The sequence below is a fragment of the Halichoeres trimaculatus genome, unplaced genomic scaffold (genome assembly GCF_033239565.1).
Source record: "Halichoeres trimaculatus isolate MK-OKI-2021-1 unplaced genomic scaffold, fHalTri1.1 fHalTri1_scaffold_14, whole genome shotgun sequence".
NCBI lineage: Eukaryota > Metazoa > Chordata > Actinopteri > Labriformes > Labridae > Halichoeres > Halichoeres trimaculatus.
This window is the reverse complement of record NW_027437192.1, coordinates 7,869,652-7,887,601: the sequence shown is the minus strand read 5'-3', so window position 1 is coordinate 7,887,601 and position 17,950 is coordinate 7,869,652. Positions and strand designations below refer to the sequence as shown.

Here is a 17,950-nt window from a genome sequence, read left to right as displayed (position 1 = left end):
TCATACCTACTACAGGCAATTAAAAAAGACTAGTTAAATTGATTACTATGCTTTTTGGACTGTAGAAGGAAACTGAAAAATCTGGAGACCCCACACATGCACAAGGGGGAGCATGCAAACTCTGTCCCACGGGGTCCAGAGATGAAACAGCTGGCTGTGCAAACAGATGAGGAGACACAAGAAAACTTTCCAGTTTCTTTTAATTCAGACTCAAAATATAACAATTGAGTTAAACCTTTTTAAGGAAATACTTAGAATTACTTTACAGTAAAACAAGATACTCAATCACCATCATGTACATTCTGCTGATAAAAACAAGTTGAAGACCTCTGTGTCAATATACTGTATTGTAAACACATGACAATCTTGCAAAGCCAGTATACAGATCCATTCCTCGTAAAATAATAATACAGTGCATCAATTTTTTTGTCCTATACAGGTAAACTTTTAATCCCAGTCAGTTTGGTGATGCGTGCTCAGCAGCTCTTTGAATTCAAGGCACCACAGCTCTCTTTATTAACATTACTGTACATTAGTGTAGATGTGACAGTAAGGGCTTGTTGCAGTCTCTACTAAAAAAATATTTAATTCTTTCTATTTTTCAGGTCATGTCAGAGCTGGTTATGGTTAGGTAGAGGTTTCAGAGGCTTTAGAATTTCTCTCAATGATTGCTGCCTACAGTAAATATTGTGCGTTACAGATTCCAAGTGCAGCATCCTTAAGTTTCCTCATGTTTGGTGCTTCTTTGGAATTCTCCCTGACTTTTTCCTACATGTATTGCATCTCCCCCTTCATATAACATAATCTATCATAATCACGGTATCATAATACCTCCATATCATAACAAAGTCCCAAGTCTGCTCATGACATCATCCTGAAGGATTTGGGTATGTCTCTTGAAGCCTAGGCCGTCTTTGAAGAGAAGGTGTTGGGTTTTCTCTCTGAAAGATCATCCTCATTTGCTCCACGCAGATTGCTGAAGCAACCTCTGTCTCCTTGGAGAGCTGAGACAGGCTGAGGAATCCGTGAGGGAGGTCCTCCACCACCGTCAGACTCACAGGCTGGCCCATGTCTCGAAGCTTCTTGGCAAACATCACAGAGTCATCGAGCAAGGCATCCAGAGCAGAGGCCTGTGGGGAGACAGGAGTTAGAATACATGAACAGAAACAAACAAATCTACTTTAAAAAGGGCAAACTGGGCATGTTAGAGCACAGCCTGAATGTATTTCCAGAAATTAAATCCACCCTCAGCTTCTCTCACCACTATGTGCACAGGCGGCAGGCCTCTCAGCAGGTTGTTTGGTGCCAGCAGCGGTGACACAAACGGGTTCTTGATGATTGGGCAGCTTGTCGGCCGAATAAAAGCCAAACACTCTGAGCGCAGCGGCTGGAAGCCCTCTGGGTATTCCACCTGATCTACACAGCTCTGTGTGGAGTTTTCAGTGGTTGTCCTGAGGGCTCCAGTGCTCTGGGTCCTCCTTGGAGATGACGCCAATGAACGGGCTCCACCTGAAGTCCGAGAGGGGTCCAGGAAGGACTGGATCCAGTTGGAGGCTCCCTGGGTGAGATCACTGAGTAGTATGGCGGTGTCTCTTCCCAGAGTGCTCAGAGTGCTGTTTTCCACTGAAGGCTGCACCGACTGACAATCCACACCTGTGGGGAAGGTGGAAGGACATGAACAAGCGATAAGAAATATACTGTAAGAGGCTGAAACACTAATCCTTATTAGGGGGTAATAAAAATAATCCTGAGAATGGGAAAATATCTCCTGCTTTTGTTTACTCTAGGGGAGCGAAAACATATCCAGATAATGAAATACACGGCTCACATGGCAACACACTGCTGTAGATATTGACATTGCTGCATTCACAAGGACGAGGTTTAATAATCTGAGCTCAAGGAACTTGTCCTTGAACATTATGTAACATGACTTTTCATTTACTACAGGCTCTCAATGAGGCAGAGAAAAATAAAACTGAAGCTTTCAAACAAAAACGCTTCAGGTGTTTACAGTAACAACAAGTAATACCGTGGTTACCAGGCAAAGATGAAAAAGACATTTAATGTAGAAGTAAGTGTTCTGATTGTTTTCTGATTGGTGTTTTTTCCCCATGTTCATTTCCTCCAACAATACTCTGTGCTTATTAAATGAAGCATGAAACAGCCAAACAGTGCACGTCTAACTCACACACACCCTGTACACCCACATACCTGCATAGGCATTAAGGCACTTTGCGAGGACGCCAAGAGGCAGCAGTGGGTCGATGAGCGTGAGCAGGCGGGAGGGCGAGGCGTCCGTGGTGAGCAAGGTGGCGGGGTAGGCGGCCATGATGCCGTCAGGAACTCGGATACCACTGGATATGGCCTTCATGCACACAGTGATGCAGAGGTTTCCTCCAGCGCTGTCACCTGCCAGACATACACGCTCTGCTGTGGAGCCTGAGACACAGAGACAGAGCTGTTAGGAGATTTTTTATTTCACTGACAGCCAACAATAACTGAAAACACAACTTAGAAAGAAATGGATGAACCAAATGAAATTCTTATCATTTGATGTTCTGTGAACCATTTATTTTTTTTCTCACTTGTCTCCACCTTGTGGGCACATGAGACACTTTCCAATGTCCATACTTTGCAAATATAAAAGTAAGTTAGAATGCCAACATGCGTGTGTCTCTCGGCCCCACACATGAGTGTTATCAGATATGTAACAGGTACACAGTGTAGATGTGTTATCTACGTCTGTAAACGGGAACATGGATCAAGGCAAATGTGTACAAACAACATTCTGTAGCTTAGGACTTAAACAATAGCACAAACTGTAAATGTAAATTTGTCCAACATGTTGATTTAAAACTACAAATTATAGCATGCTTATGAATACAAATTTGCATAAATTAAAAACACCTTTACTCCCCTATTTGAAAATGTGTCTGTAAGAAGTCTCATTTGAATGATTTGTTGTTGCTAGGCACCGCCCTGTTGTGGCTGCCTGTTACAGCAGCTCTCACTTCCTTGTTCGTTTCTGACAATTTTTCCTCTCTTTTTTGCCGTTTTTGCATTCGGAGTGTATCATTACTTGATATGGTTCATTTGTCAGTCGTGGACACTAATTTTTACTATTTTTGCTCCTGTGTTTGTCTGAAGATCCTACATGTAACCATGGCTGCATTGTTTACATGTGAAATCAGCTGTTAGCAGCCTGTAGCATGTAAATGCTAAATGGTGCAAGGCCTGATGTTTCCCCAGAAGGTAAGGGGAGGGAGGTGAGGACAACGTGCTGGTATTCAGGTGTGAGCTAAGAAGTGACGAGGTGGACCTATCCTTCCATCCATCGTTATTGTGAGCACTAGATCTATTGCCAATAAGATGGACGAGCTAGCCATGCTAACCCAGTAACAGAGGGAATACCAGAGGGCAGAGTAGCATCATCATCACAGACATGGCTAATGGAGCTAACACCGGACACCAACGCCATGATGGAAGAGCTTCACCTGCTGTGAGCAGACAGGAAACAGGAGACAGAGACTGAACAGACTGCTGAAGAAGCTCAGTCCTGGACCCTGTGGAGGTGGAGGCTGGCTGAACTGGACAATGATGGACAAGCTGTCATCATCTATTTTCTTATGGACCTTTTTGCACTTTCTATACACTTTCTTACTTTTGTTTACTTGATTACTGCTGTAACTCCTCCTGAATTTGTCCTCAGGCATAGATAAAGTCTTTCTATTCTATTCTTTTGAAATGAAAATCATGTTAAAAATAAAAAAGACAGCAAAAGAAAGCAGTTAATATGAATGAATAGTTTTCTATCGTCCTTTGTTGCCAAAGTGTAATTCAATGATCTTACCCAGCAGATGACAGTTCTTCAGAGCCCAGCAGTAGGCGTAAAAACACTCCTCCAGTGCTCGGGGATAAGGTGCTTCAGGTGACAGAGAGTAGTCCACAGAGAGGATGGGGACGCTCAGCTCCTTTGACCATGTCCGGAGGTAGTTCTGATTCATGCGGGGGAGAAAAGAGGAAGGATTTATATTTAATTTTAAACCATGCTTATTTTATTTTTATTGAGCTCCCGAAATGAATCATTTTTGCAGAATGAAAAATCCAGCACCAATAGCTGTTATTTCAATTATCATAATAGGATTAGGAGTAGGAGTAGTTTTAATTTTGTACCTCATGGGATCTGGAAGTCTGGGCCACGAATCCTCCTCCGTGGAAATGAACGATCAGCCACGGGGAGAGAGGCTGCCTCTGCACCCAGGGGAGCTGGGACGCGGAGATGGGAGGAGGATCTTTACGGGACAGGGCCAGCAGCTCTTCACTGTCCTTTAAAGAGAGGTTAAAATAATTTGTCACAAAAAATACAAGTTTTTACAAGTTTAGTTTCTACAACAGAAAGGCTTTTTGCCTTATTGTAAGAATAGATTAAACTTCTTCTGGCTTGTTCATATCTTCTTGGTTTCCTGTTGTTTTAAAAATATGTCTCTATTTGACACTTGGAGCCTCACCTGTCCTTCTCGAATCTCATAGGAGATGAGACGTACGTGGACCGGCCCAGGGCCCCAGTGGGCCAATGGAGGGGACACAGTGGCTGTCAGACTGTTGTCTGAGGCCAGCGAGAGGCGCAGCGGGACAGGAGGCACAGTCAGCGTTAAGTTCACTTGCACTGGGCTGGAGGCTATTCTGTTGAAGCCCTGACAAAGACAGACGAGCAGGGATTGAGCTGCTTAAACATTAAAAAGGACTTCAGCTAATTTGGGAGCAGGTTACAGATTATTTGACCCTGCCTACTGTTATAAGGCCGGACTCTGTGAGGTTCCAGAAGGACTTCCAGAATTGCATGTCCAGGTTTTGTGTAATGCGTTCAAACTCGGCGCCGCGCAGCTCTGGATCAATGACATACTTCCCTGAGGTGAGGAGAGACAGGGCAGCCATACCTGGAAAAGGAAGAATGGTTTTACACAAAATCCACGGCGGGAACTTCCATCAAAGCATCCTGAAGAAAGAATAAAAACGTACCCAAACCAGACTGTTGTTTCCCATATGTCTCTCCGTATGACACCATGCTGATGACAATAGTCTGGAGGAACGGGCGCAGAGCTGGAGAGTACTGTGGAAAATCCAACAGATGTAAAGATCAACTTCAACGAGGTGAGACGTGATCAATCAAAACCAAATGTAAAGAAGAAGCTCAGTGTTTGTTTGCAGACCTGGAAGCCCAGACAGCGCCCATAGAAACAGGCTTTATGCATGGAGCTGTACTCCTGCACAAACTTGCTGCTGAGTTCCCCATCCTGCAGGGAGTACAGCTGCCCGCAGTCGTTGTCGTTGATCAGCTGCTGGGCGAGGTGGAGCAGGGCCCGCAGCTGGCACAGAGCGCTGCAATACGCCTCCATCTCAGAGGCATTGTGGTCCGCCCGGAAGAAGGCGCGGTTGTAGTTTGTGGCGATGTAACGGCCTTTGCTAATAATGTGCAAAATACAAGACTGCAAGACCTAAGGAAAGAGAAAAGGTGAAGTCTCTTATTGACGGATAAGGTTGTAGATACGAAGGAAGGAGTGACATGATCACAGCTTAATCTAGCAAAGCAAACACATCTTTATCTAAGAGCCTTCAAATATGTGATAGAGCAAGATTCAAGGTCTTAAACACAAGATTTAGGAGTGATGACCATTAAAAAAGTCTTATTTTGACTTTAGCAGACTGTCTTTTAAATTATAGCTGTAGCTTTATTAGTTTTGTGTTGTGTGTTTTTAAACTGGTGGTTAAAATTTACAGCAGTTACTTTTGGGAATTTTGATGCTCCTTTTTTTTGACGTTTTGATAATCAACAGTTGAAGAATGTTTGAGAAAATTACTAAAAAAGAAAATAATGTTTGAGCCTCAGTTTTTTTTTTCTGTGTAACATGTTGTTTACGTGCTACAGTCCTCTGTCGAGCAGTAAATTTACAGCATTCATCAGCATTAATGGAAACAGCACAGCCAGTGTTTTCAGTCTTACCTTGACCAATGTGCGGTAGCCGTTTCCCGGGGTATGTGCGTCAAAGTCATAATGGTGATACACAGCGATGAAGCTGGCGACCACAGGCTCCAGGGCTCGACCGTGCTCCTGAATCTGTTTCATGCACGTGACCAAGCGCGTGGCCACAGCACCGTACGGCAAATCAGAGGGCCCACACAGGAGAGAAATGTTGTCTTCACATACCGTCTCCAAGGCAGCAAACACGAGCTTGTAATCCATATCTGAAGCAGAAAGAGCAGCTCATTTAACTCCAGAGTTTCTGTAGAGTTCCTTTATATCTCAACACAGCAAACATGTGATGAGGACTGAGCATATAGAAGAAGAGAGACCACCACCCAAAGCGTAAACACAAAGCAAATAATGACCTCATCTCCAGCTCTGATAGATTGTCATTGTGTTATCTGTTTGGTCAAGGGTTGAAGTCTCAGTACAGCCAGAGGATAACACTTTAAAACCAGGTCTGAACTGAGCAGACAAGCTGACTGTGGTTTGACAAACACTTTAAAATATTTACAAAAAAACCCTCAAAACAATCCATATTGAAACCAGGAACTAGATCTGTGCATGTTACCGCTTTTTGAGGTAAAGAAACAGAGAAAGATGAAATGACTGTTTTTAAACTCATCTGTTGTTAGATTGATTGAAAATATTGAAAACCTGTTCATCAAGAGCCTTATCTCTTTACACTGACAAAGACAGAAAAGCAAAAATCACAACATCTCTTTAACAAACACACAGATATGAAGCCTTAAGAAATAATAAGCAATATTCTCCTGTGGGCTGAGGTGCAGAAAAGTCTCCCAGCCACCGCAGAAGTAAGCAGTCACTGTATCATTTCAGTCATGATTTATCTGAGAAATGAAAAGTTCTTCTCAGAAACAGGGAAAGATGTCAACAACATATGTAAGATCCAATAAAAAAACATGCTTCTCCACCCTCTGGAAGTCAAGTTTGTTAAGTTTGTAATGTTTAAGCTTCATTAAGGTCTGTCGTGAAATAAAGAAGCAGCGCGGCTAACTTATTTCATCAGCTCTAACCACAGATAGTAAAAACAAAGACACCATCTCACTGGACACAGAGTGAGGTTGTCACAAAAACTGCTCCTCCTAGTGTCTGGCTTCAGTAAAGTTTAAAAACTCTGGCTGTTTTCCAAACTGCATACTGCCTACTACAAATGAATGTATTATGTAGTATGACTGTTCTGTTGGGTCTGTTTTGTAGTTTACTACTCTGGTTTTCAGTTTCGGAAAATGGAGATACAAGTGATAGATTTTATTTTGCCTCTATTATAAATTTACATCACAAACTTTGGGTGGATCTTGGCATTTTAGTTATTTTGTCAATCATATAATAGCAAAATCATCACATTTGATGTAAATCGTTTACTGAAAACAAATATGGAATGAATTTTTATTTTTACAGCTGATGGAAAAACCACTTCCTTATAATCCACGTATGGTTTAAAAAAGTGAATCAGTGGTTCATATGGGATTTAGTAAATTCATAGAAGTAAACACCTCTTTTATAATTGGAAGTAAGATTTACTTATGTTTCTTTCACATCATTTTACTTCTATCTTACAGGCGGTCTAACTTAAGTGTTGTTCACAGACTGTATAAAACATGGACGTAGTCTCGCTGACGTCACCCGTCTGTTTCTGAAACAGAAATTGAAGCAAATTGGCAATAGCGGCCATATTGGTAGTGGCAAGGACTTCACCTACAGCCATAGGGCACCGGCAGTCACATGACCCTCAGCTGTGCCTCTTATTGGGGGAGCTCGCGATCGCAATATCCTCTGAACGGCCGCGTTAGAAAAAAATTCCACCCCCGTACAGCGGGAGCCGGTAGTAAAATTAGCGACTCAGATAGGAGACATTTTTTGAACCAGGCTGGTAAATAGGTTAATTTCTTCTTTGAAAATGGCTTTTTTGGCTTGGTGTGTTTGTGACTTGCGCTACTTCCAGAGCCAGCCTCAAGCGAACACTCCAGAAACAGCAGATTTTAGCACTTCAGCATTGTCTCACATTCTCAGACCGGAGGTTGCCGCTTGGTGTTGTTGTATCATTACAGTAGATGGCAGAAATTCACCAGAACCTGCCACCCGCATAGACAAACAGCGACAGCACTGTACATTGTGGGAAACAGTATGCCAGATAGATTGGTCCGTTGCATACAGAGGATCTTTCCCGGATCAGTAGGACATCCAGGGATTTTTGGCATACAGCAGATTTTGCAAGTTTTGGCATACTACCTACCTGTAGTAGCTGGTTTGGAAAACAGCCTGTGTCTCCCTGTTTCTCCCAATGGGCTGTGGTAAAACTTTATAAAATAAACACAACTCACAGAAATGTTTGTCACATCCATATGCTGTGGTGATATGAAGATAAAATTGGGCTGCGTTGTGTTCAAGTCCTCTTTTTTCTGGAAGTTTCTTTGTCATTAGCTATTATTATGTCACATTTCATAATGTTTGACAGCTGCCATTCTTGGGAAGTTTCGGGAATAGTAAGATATGATGTGAAGGAGAGCCAAGAAGAGACCCGGCTCCACTCAGATCTCTTCTGTGCAGACTAGGGGGTACTTTGGCTTCAAAACCACACAATGGTAAAAGGCTGAACCACGCTATCCGTTCTAACAATGTAGGTCAAATGGAAGAATGATGTAGGACAATGACAACCAGGGAACATCATTACCTTAAATATAAAGGCACTGTGAGGTGTTTTTAAACACTGCTGATTCTGGTTGGATGAAATCCGTTATGTTTTCTGGGATAAAGACTTAATTTTCCATGAGCAGCATCACCCACTGTTACAAAAAAATGAGAATGACACCGTTTTAAAAGCAGTTAACAACTCTGCAACACTCTGAATTGTAAATCACATGTTGAATCTATAAAATCTTCAATTTTATTTTGCCCATGACTCCTCGCTGTGCTAAGAAACTGACAGTCGGTACATTTACACGCAGCTTCAGAATCGGACTATGAGCTTAGTCAGCATGAGATGGGACTATTGACATGCATGTAAACAGCTTAGTCAGACCGAGAATGAATGACTGTCGATAACAGCGGCAGAATAAGCTGTTTGGCATTTGCAGAAAAGATACAGAGTATTTTTTAACCCACAACTCTTCTGCTCACCCCATAAATGCATGGTTCCTTACAAATGTGGCGACATATGAAAGGGAAAAGAATCTACCAAACACTGCTTGGTTTACTTTCTGTGCTGCCTTTATTTTCCCACAGCTGGAATTAACACAAATGACGACTTACTCTAGTGCTGCAGAGGTAGCTTAATCCGCACGTCTCATCCTCCTGAAGTGAGGGGAAAAACAGTCTTTCAGAAAATCCAAACAATGTCAGATCAAATTCAAATCTCTAAGCAAAAAAACATAAATTACCTTAGATCGCTTCAAGAATTCTGAACAGTAACCAGACGAAATGCAAAATAATCAAGCTATGTTCAAGGCATCCTATCCTATATTGTAATAAAAAAAGAGAACTTGTCTCATTTGTGTGGCAGCAGCTGTAAGCACACACCCACAGCCTGCAGCAGAAAGTAAAACCAGGACACTGTGCGAGCTGTGGTGGTGCTTATAAACACAAGAGGCCTTATCACAGCAATGATGCCTGATTGTGCTTGGAGTCAGAGTCAGCAGTCTTTAAGGCTTAGGACAGCAACAGGATACCTTTACGACTTGTATTTTCACAGCACAAATTCACACTGTCATCTGCAAAGATCAGACTTATTTAGCTGTGATTTGTCTCTATCTGTCTTTGTCAGAGATCCTCAGAGAATTCAGCTCTGACAGACTGCAGATAAACCCCTGTCCCGGGACAATAAAGGATTAATCTTTGTCATTCCAATTTTTGTAAATCTCTTAAACTGTACTTCAAATGCAGACACAGAATTCTTCACTCAGTTTAATCTGTTTGTCTTCCTTAAGCCAACATTTTCTTTTTCTTCTTTAACATGCTCGTTATTTTAAGTCCTTTAGTTAATTTATCTTTTGACCAATTTCATTTAGGCATTAAACACTGTGTCAGGGGTATTTCTTGACACTATGATAAAATCTTGCAGTATACATTGTGGTTGTCCACCACAGAGACTGAAATTGTAGGAAGGTTAAATGTAGACAAATTTTTGGATCTGGCTTAAACATCTTGTCTTGCACAAAGAAATTCAGTTTCTAGTGAAAATGCAAATATTTTTAAAGAAATGTCTCGAATTCATGACAAAGTTTCCTTTCCCAAAATCAGCAAAACGAGTTCTTTTTTTCAGGCAAAAAGCTGTAAATAGAGCACTTTTAGGGGATCTGAGTGTACCAGTGTGGCTCTCTGATGTAATTTTGTAAACAATGGAGGCTTTTAATACAGAGGAATAGGCTATACCAGGCTTTGGGTACAGAGACAGTTTTTGTTAGAGGAATAAATTTAACGAGGAGTAATTAATTCTTAAAATAGGACTGAAGCCAATTGCTGCTGGTAAAAAAAGAACACACACAAACACACTCTTTGTAAGTCAATATTTTGAAAATAGCAAAGTAATTGCAGGGTAGGTTGGAAATTGGAAACGTATTTAAAACTGAGATAAAAAAAAGTCACGATTACGATATATAAAGATAATTTGTGAGAGAAAAGTGCTTCATTATGAAATACAGGTTGATAAAGTGAAATATTAGTAAAAATCTTTATGAATTTATCATTGTAAGATGATGAAAAGTAATGTTTTTTTGGATTTGAATCAAAAAATTTTAACTTATAATTTTACCTCAATCTATCTTTCTATCTATCTATCTATCTATCTATCTATCTATCTATCTATCTATCTATCTATCTGAACAAAAACACACAAAAATGTATCAACTGCATCTGTGTTCCTCATGAAAATGAATACCTAAACCGTCCCTTTTCCCAAACTGAATTTTGTCCATTGAAAGTTTTGCTGGAGGGAGATTTTTTCTATTTTCAGTATGAGTCCAAATATAACCATTTGTCCCTACAAAACAAATTTGAACCATTCGATTTTTGGCCATACAAATAAAAGTTCACATAATTTAGAATTCTAGTGTAGATTGATGAACTGGTTACACAATAGACAATCATAATTGCTTAAGTTTATATATCTATACACATATATATAACCAACAAAGTAAAACGGAGCCATTACAGACAAGGTTGATTTTTTAAATTAGCAACAACTGCCAAGAGGTTGGTGTCAGGCAATAAGATTTGCAGCTCATTGCTTGACCTCTCTATTCTTATATTTTCCTCAGATTATATCAAAAATATCTTTTCTTTTTTTACTGTAAAAAACAGCTCAAATAATACACATGCGCAAAAGGGAAAATACTCTGCAGAGATTAAATGTACCACGCTGTCCACAAGGGGGCGTCAAAATCATAACACACTGAAAGTTCTCTAATTGTGCTTTAATTTTTAAATATTAAAATAAGTAGAAATAAATAGTAAAGCCTTAAAATTCAAGGTATTTGAAACATCACAGCATACTAATAAGTTTCAGGTTCTAAAATATAATCCAGAAATAATTGTTTTATTGAAGACTGTAAGGTTATGCTTTGACTCATACTGACATTATCTTAATTTCACTATCTTTTTAACCCTTTGTGTAATGTCATTATTTTATTCTTATTATCAGTAGTAACTACTATTGACTTGATATTCAATTCACCAGCGAATAGCTCGCCCATTTCTAGCTGAATTCCGATACACTATTATCAACATTTTATCAAAATAAAACGTAAAGGTATTCTTTTTCCTGCGGCCCCTGAATCTATCACTGCTATTAAATGACGTGAAGCTGTCATTAGACCCTCCTCTGTCACACTCATACGCTGCTATCACTTTCCAGTACAGATATCAGCTTCTCCTACTGTAAAAAAACGCCTCTCTTTTTCCACCGTTTCAGGCAATTTCAAGCGTTGCTGTTCAGCTAGCCAGTCTCCATGTTGTTATCTAAACCTTAAATTAAAAACCGTACTCAGCTACCGATCAGCCGTTGACAACTCAACTCCACATTAAGTTGTAGGAGTTTAACGCCCGTCCACACAGTTTCTTTCGGTTTTAGTCACGAGTGGACGCGTAACACGTTGTATTCATAACATACTCGGAGCTAACACAACACGCCACTGAAAACAGACAATTATGTGTCTGAAACGAAAGATATGTGTACACATGAGGCTTCTTGGTGAGTCAACTTCGCTTTACTTACCAACCCGAGCCCGCATCCCCTTCCTTGATGTTTCTGTCCGCGTGCACACTCAATGCTGGTAACCGTCATGTGAGCAAAGCGCGAGGCACTGCGCGTGCCCGAGAGCTGGTTAGCATTCATCAACAGGTAGGCTAACTTCCACGAAGCCAAATTTTTTGATAAAGATAAAAATATTATCAATTTGAATTATTTAAGGGACACACAGTGATATTTTGAGATACTAAGTCATAATTATGACCTCGTATCTCATTATTTTGACCAGCTTACCCCTTTTTTCCCTTTCAACGTCTTTTTTACAGGTGGAAATGGGTTCCATATTTATTAAGATTCTGCTTTAAAGTTTAAAAATCACGTTTTCACATTTTCCCATGCACAAACATTACAGTGGATTTTCAAGTCAAACACTGAGAAAGTTTCACGAAATAAGCATCTATACAATCTTACAGATACGGAGGCCCTAGTATTAATTTTGTTTGTACTCAATTTCCCAGTTATTTTCTTGTGATCTGGCCTTGTCTTTCTCACTATCAGGAAAACAACAGTTCCTCCACTTTTACAGATGAATTTAACACATAATTTTGAGACAAAACAGATTTTTTTTCATGTCATAGTGGGGCATTTTTCTGCTAGTCTAAAAAAACAAAACAATAAGTTAGTCTGCACTAGGCCTGAAGGTAGTATTGTCTCGACTGTAAGACAAGAGCTTGGGAAAACAACTCACATTAGCTAATGGAAAAACTGAGTTGCAAGAGCTTCTTGAAATAAAGCCCTACTTTTATGTTTCCTGTGATTAAATCTTTCTATTCAGCCTGACAGCTCACAGATGTTTACAGAAATTCATTATCTCAGTGTTGTGTGGCTGTATCCTGTTACTGATCACTCACCCCCTTTTTATTTGTGCATATAATGGGTTTATGGTGGCCTCTTGTGGCCATTTGATCACATGCAACATTAAAGTTTGGCTTTACTATGTGCTTAACTGAAGAACAACCACAGTTCTTGATGAAGCAAGTACACATTATATTTTGAGATTTATTATAGTCTGTTAATTTAAGTTTAAGAATAAGCCATTTTGTTTCAAATTTTAGGGATACTAATTTTTCCACTTCTTTTTGGACACAGTCACGGAAAAAATTAGACCACTCTTGTTCGCTACAATTTCTTGTTCATTTTAATGCTTGGTAGAACTTTGTCAACAACAAAAATAGCTCTTCCTCTGTCTCTTGTTGATGAAGGGCTTATTCCGTTTCCTTTGTGCCTTTGGACCAGCTTGAAGAAGTCTGTTTCGACCTGTCCTTGCTGAACAAGATGATATATCTCAACAGTGCCCACTTTCTTTTAGGGTTCCTGGAGGTCTGATGATGGTTCCTGACACAGTAACGGATGAGTGCACGGCCATCTCGTGGGGTGAAAAGATGTTTCCTGCCTCAACCAGCTAGGAATTTGGAAGTACCATGTTTGACTTGCTTTTTCTTGGTGTAATGAATGGGTGTCTTGGAGATCTACAGTTTTTTTATGACATGATATTCTACAGGTAATATGCCTTTAGTGGATCCAGGCGTTAAAATGAATGAGAAACTGAAGTAAACAACGGTGGTCTAATATTTTTTTCCATGACTGTATTTTTGCTCTTTCTTGAACAGACTCTGACAGCCATGTACAAACAGAAGATGCCACGATTGAAATGAATGAGGTTAGTTATTAACCTAGTATTGTAACACTTCCCTCTGATGTCTTCCTCTAAATATATTTAGTTGCAAATCAGTCACATTTTCTGCAGAATCATTAATTGAGTAGGGTGGTTATGCTGTGAACATTGGTATGTTGAACATAGTGTTGACAGGTTTTTGTAACTTTAATAAACTTAAAGGGATCTATCACCCAGATATTACCAGATCAGACCATAAAAAACATAACCAATGGGCTCCAATGGTCCAATTAGTCGTCTGGGGTCTGTACAGGTTTAACTTCTTTAATTTAACAGCCTTTCTTTTGCAACCTGACACCATAAACAAATGGTGAGGCAGACAATCACACTGTGACTTTTTAAAACAGCTACATTCATGAGTGGGAAAAATACAGTCCTGTTTGTTGTGCCAAGTTTCACACTTCTTCTTCCACACCCTCCCTCTACTAAAACTTGGTCATATTGCTTTAATTTTTTATAAATACCCAACAACCTTATTTATTAAAAAAAAATCAATCATCATCCTAATCCCAATAGTATTTTTAAGTATGATTTTGAGTGTGATAACACGACAAGATGCAGACTCACTCAGGGATATTAATTTTTACTGATAGTCAAAGCTTACCATATTAATAAGTGATGAATTTTCAAGAGTGGCTCCAATTTAAAGAATCGAAACAATGACGAAATGGTCAACAAAAAAAGAATGAGGATGTTTTTTTAGTGACTCAGCATTAACAGTTATAAACTTTCTTTTCTTGCAAAATACCACATGATTTGTCTTGCACACTCTTTGGTCTACTTTGTGAACAGTTTTAGAATAGAATAGAACTTTATTGTCATTGTAACAAGTACAACGAAATTGAAGTCACAGCAGCAATCAAGAAAACAAAAAGTAAGAAAGTATATAGAAAGTATAAAAAGGTCCATAAGAAAATAGATGATGACAGCTTGTCCATCATTGTCCAGTTCAGCCAGCCTCCACCTCCACAGGGTCCAGGACTGAGCCTCCCCAGCAGTCTGTTCAGTCTCTGTCTCCTGGATCCTGTCTGCTCACAGCAGCTGAAGCTCTTCCAATGTGGAGTTGGTGTCTGATGTTAGCTCTGTTAGCTATGTCTGTGAACAGCATGATGCTACTCTGCCCTCTGGTATTCCCTCTGTTTCTGGGTTAGCATGGTTAGCTCGTCCATCTTATTGGAGATAGCTCTTACGTTCCCAATAACAATGGATGGAAGGACAGGTCCATGTCGTCACTTTTTAGCTCACACCTGAGAACCAGCACGTCGTCCTCACCTCCTTCTCCTCACCTTGTGGGAAGACATCAGGCCTGGCACCAGTTAGCATTGACATGCTACAGGCTGCTAACAGCTGAGTTCACATGTAAACAATGCAGCCAAGGTTACATGTAGGATCTCCAGACAAACACAGGAAAAAAAGTAGTAAAAATATTGCTGAAGACACAAAAAGTTTGGTGTCCATGACCAACAAATGAACCATACAAAGTGATGATCCACTCCAAATAGAAAGATTATGAAAAAGAGATGAAAAAATTACAAGAAATGAAAAAAGAAGAGAGAGCTACAGCAAAAGGCAGACATGGCCAACAGGGCAGCGCCTAGCAAGATTACACAATTTTAAAAGATTTAGATTATACAGTTACAATATCAAAAAGTGTAGCTCATGTAAATGCAAATAAGAGCTCTTGTTAGATCGGTTTGGTTGTTTCCATGTCCTTTTTTTAGACCAATTGCCAGAGGTGACATCCTGATAGTTCTATGCAGAGGTCAACCTTTTATTTTAACCAACCAACCCCCATGGCTCCCTGGCTCTAGTGAAGACTGGTTTTTCCCCAAAAAAACTCCTGTTTATGCCTGGATTAAAAGGTCAAGTCACAACCACAGGCTCTTCTTCTTTGTTGACAGTTGACCTGACAGAGACCCCCTTATTACCACTGACCTTAGGTATAGGTGTAGGACTTTATCTAAAGCCAGGAAACAATCGATGCAGCCAGTTTACTCATAAACTGTCAACAGAGCTGCCGTGCAAACAGCCCTGGTGAAGCCCATGCTGGTGTCTTGCTGGAGATCACAGCATGACATCAGGGCGAGGAGAGGAAGACATGAAAAGACTCAAATCCAAAAAGTGGCCTGAGCCTTCTCATATTTTCTCAAGAAAATCATTTTCTTTGTTGCTACAAATTCTGTAAATTCTGATATAATTCTAATTCACCTACTTAAGTCCTAGTCATAAGGGTCCCTTTTACCTCTCCTCTGCCAAAACACTCAGGAAATCAATTCAAGACCAATACTCCTCGTTCCAGAGACTGGGTTTTGGAAAAGCCCAGATTTCATGACATACCCACAGTTTGAGTCAAGTGTCCACACTCTCCTTCCCTGTGATTGTTGATACTGCTGTTTAAAGTTTAACCAAAGGGATTGTACCATCTTGATTAACCGCAAACGGGAAAGAAACAGCACGTCCAAACTAAGGTTCACTTACAAGACTCTGTCACGTAAATACACACACATAGTGGCCATGAAGGCTCAACACAGTCTCTGTTGTTCAGTGTGGCGACAGGAGGGGATGTTTGAGGTGCAGGTGCTACTTTCCAGTGAGGGAGACAAACAGGTCAAAGTGACTTCCACTTCTTGTATAAGTGCAGACCTGATGAGGACGTTTATGTAAAGCTTGAGAGACACATGTACACACACAATGTCAGAGACAAAGAAGATGTGAAAGTTCTGAAAGATGTCTTTTTAAGAAACCGTCTGAAAAAGTATAATTTTGTAATTTATTTTCCACTGACCAATAATTTTAGCAGTTTTACCAGAAAGGTTTAAGTAAATTGCATCACAGTGAGTCACTTTCCAGAAAATGCAAGAATCATAAAAAAAAATACAGCCAGACTTTATATCAAGCCATGCTCTAATTGTTGTGGGTCAATCTAGAGATTCTAAAGTGAATAAAGAAACAAAACAAAGGAAGAAATGGATTTTAAAAAAGGAAGGAGAGAAGGTGAAGTAAGGAAAAATCAAGGTAAGAAGAGAAGAAAAGGGAAGGAGGAAAAGATGGAAATGAAAGGAGAGGGAGATGAAAGTAAAGAAAGGGAAGAAGAGAAGAAAGGAAGGAATGAAAAAAGGGAAGAAAGCAAGAAATGAAAGAAGGAAAAGGAAAGAAATCAAAATAAGTAGAGAGTGGATAAAGAATGTCAATAAAGGAAGGAAGGATTGAGAGGTAGTGAAGGAAGGAAAGAAGGTGGGTAATAAAGGAAGGAAAAATGAGAGAAATGAAAGAAACCTGAGTAAAGAGGAAAGATAGGGAAGAAGAGGAGAATGGATTGAAGGAAGGACAGCAATAGAGGAAAGAAGGAAAGAAAGAAGGAAGAGGAAGTGAAGGCTTGGAAGAAAAGGAAGGGGTAAGGAACAAAAGAAAGGAAGAAAGAAATTAAGAGGAAAAGAAGAAAGAAAGAAAGAAAGAAAAGAGAGGGAAGAAATAAATAAAGGAAAGGGGAAAGAAAACAAGAAGGGAGGAAAGAGAGAGTCAAAAAGAAAGGCAGAAAGGAGAGGAAGTAAAGTAAGGAAAGAGGGGAGGGAAGAAAAGGAAGATGTAAAAAGGAAAAACAGGAAACAAAGTAAGGGAACAGTGTAAAGGGAGGAAGGAAGAGAGGGAAGAGGAAGGGTGAAAGAAATCTTGTTGATAAGACATATGTGATGCATAAACAAAGACAAATATGACTCAATAAATATGAGTTGATATGATTTTTCTATCATTAAAGACTTTTTGTTAAAGTGCTGCTCAGTGTGATCAGCATCAGCGAAAACTCCTAAAGCTTCAGAGAAAGTTTCAGAGCATCAAACGTCTCATTGAGAGAAGTGGCCAAACTAGCTGATCTGGGTTCAAAGTGGGAGGTTTCAGACGGCATCAGGATGGGCTGAGCTTCAGCCTCTGAAAAAAGGTGATTCATAGCGGAGAGCAGAGAGGAGGCCACAATGCTCAGGTGTGATAAAGA

The 17,950-nt window shown here is 40.0% G+C and overlaps 1 protein-coding gene across 5 annotated transcripts; it reads right to left on the bottom strand.

Moving 5' to 3' along the window:
- Nucleotides 1–195: 195 nt before the first annotated feature.
- On the bottom strand, nt 196–12,323 carry lipea (lipase, hormone-sensitive a). Of its 5 annotated transcripts, none has more exons than XM_074687150.1 (13): nt 12,255–12,323; nt 9,296–9,337; nt 8,718–8,829; nt 6,002–6,243; nt 5,211–5,495; nt 5,020–5,110; nt 4,792–4,937; nt 4,509–4,694; nt 4,174–4,326; nt 3,851–3,995; nt 2,212–2,439; nt 1,262–1,653; nt 196–1,130 (listed from the first exon to the last, which is right to left on the bottom strand). In XM_074687150.1, the coding sequence occupies exons 4-13, from the start codon at nt 6,239–6,241 to the stop codon at nt 870–872; spliced, it is 2,127 nt and encodes a 708-aa protein (XP_074543251.1). In that variant the 5' UTR covers nt 6,242–6,243; nt 8,718–8,829; nt 9,296–9,337; nt 12,255–12,323; the 3' UTR covers nt 196–869. The 5 variants fall into 5 exon arrangements, with proteins under 5 accessions (XP_074543251.1, XP_074543252.1, XP_074543253.1 ...); XM_074687151.1 differs by lacking the exon at nt 12,255–12,323 and adding an exon at nt 9,424–9,980; XM_074687152.1 differs by lacking the exon at nt 8,718–8,829 and having other exon boundaries at nt 12,255–12,321.
- Nucleotides 12,324–17,950: the final 5,627 nt, after the last annotated feature.

Excerpts from the sequence above, each read along its gene's own strand:
- lipea (XM_074687149.1), bottom strand. Across the intron at positions 5,496-6,001 it reads GCTACCGCACATTGGTCAAG|GTCTTGCAGTCTTGTATTTT; the intron begins GTAAGACTGAAA and ends CTCTTTCCTTAG. Across the intron at positions 4,938-5,019 it reads GAAACAACAGTCTGGTTTGG|GTATGGCTGCCCTGTCTCTC; the intron begins GTACGTTTTTAT and ends TTCCTTTTCCAG.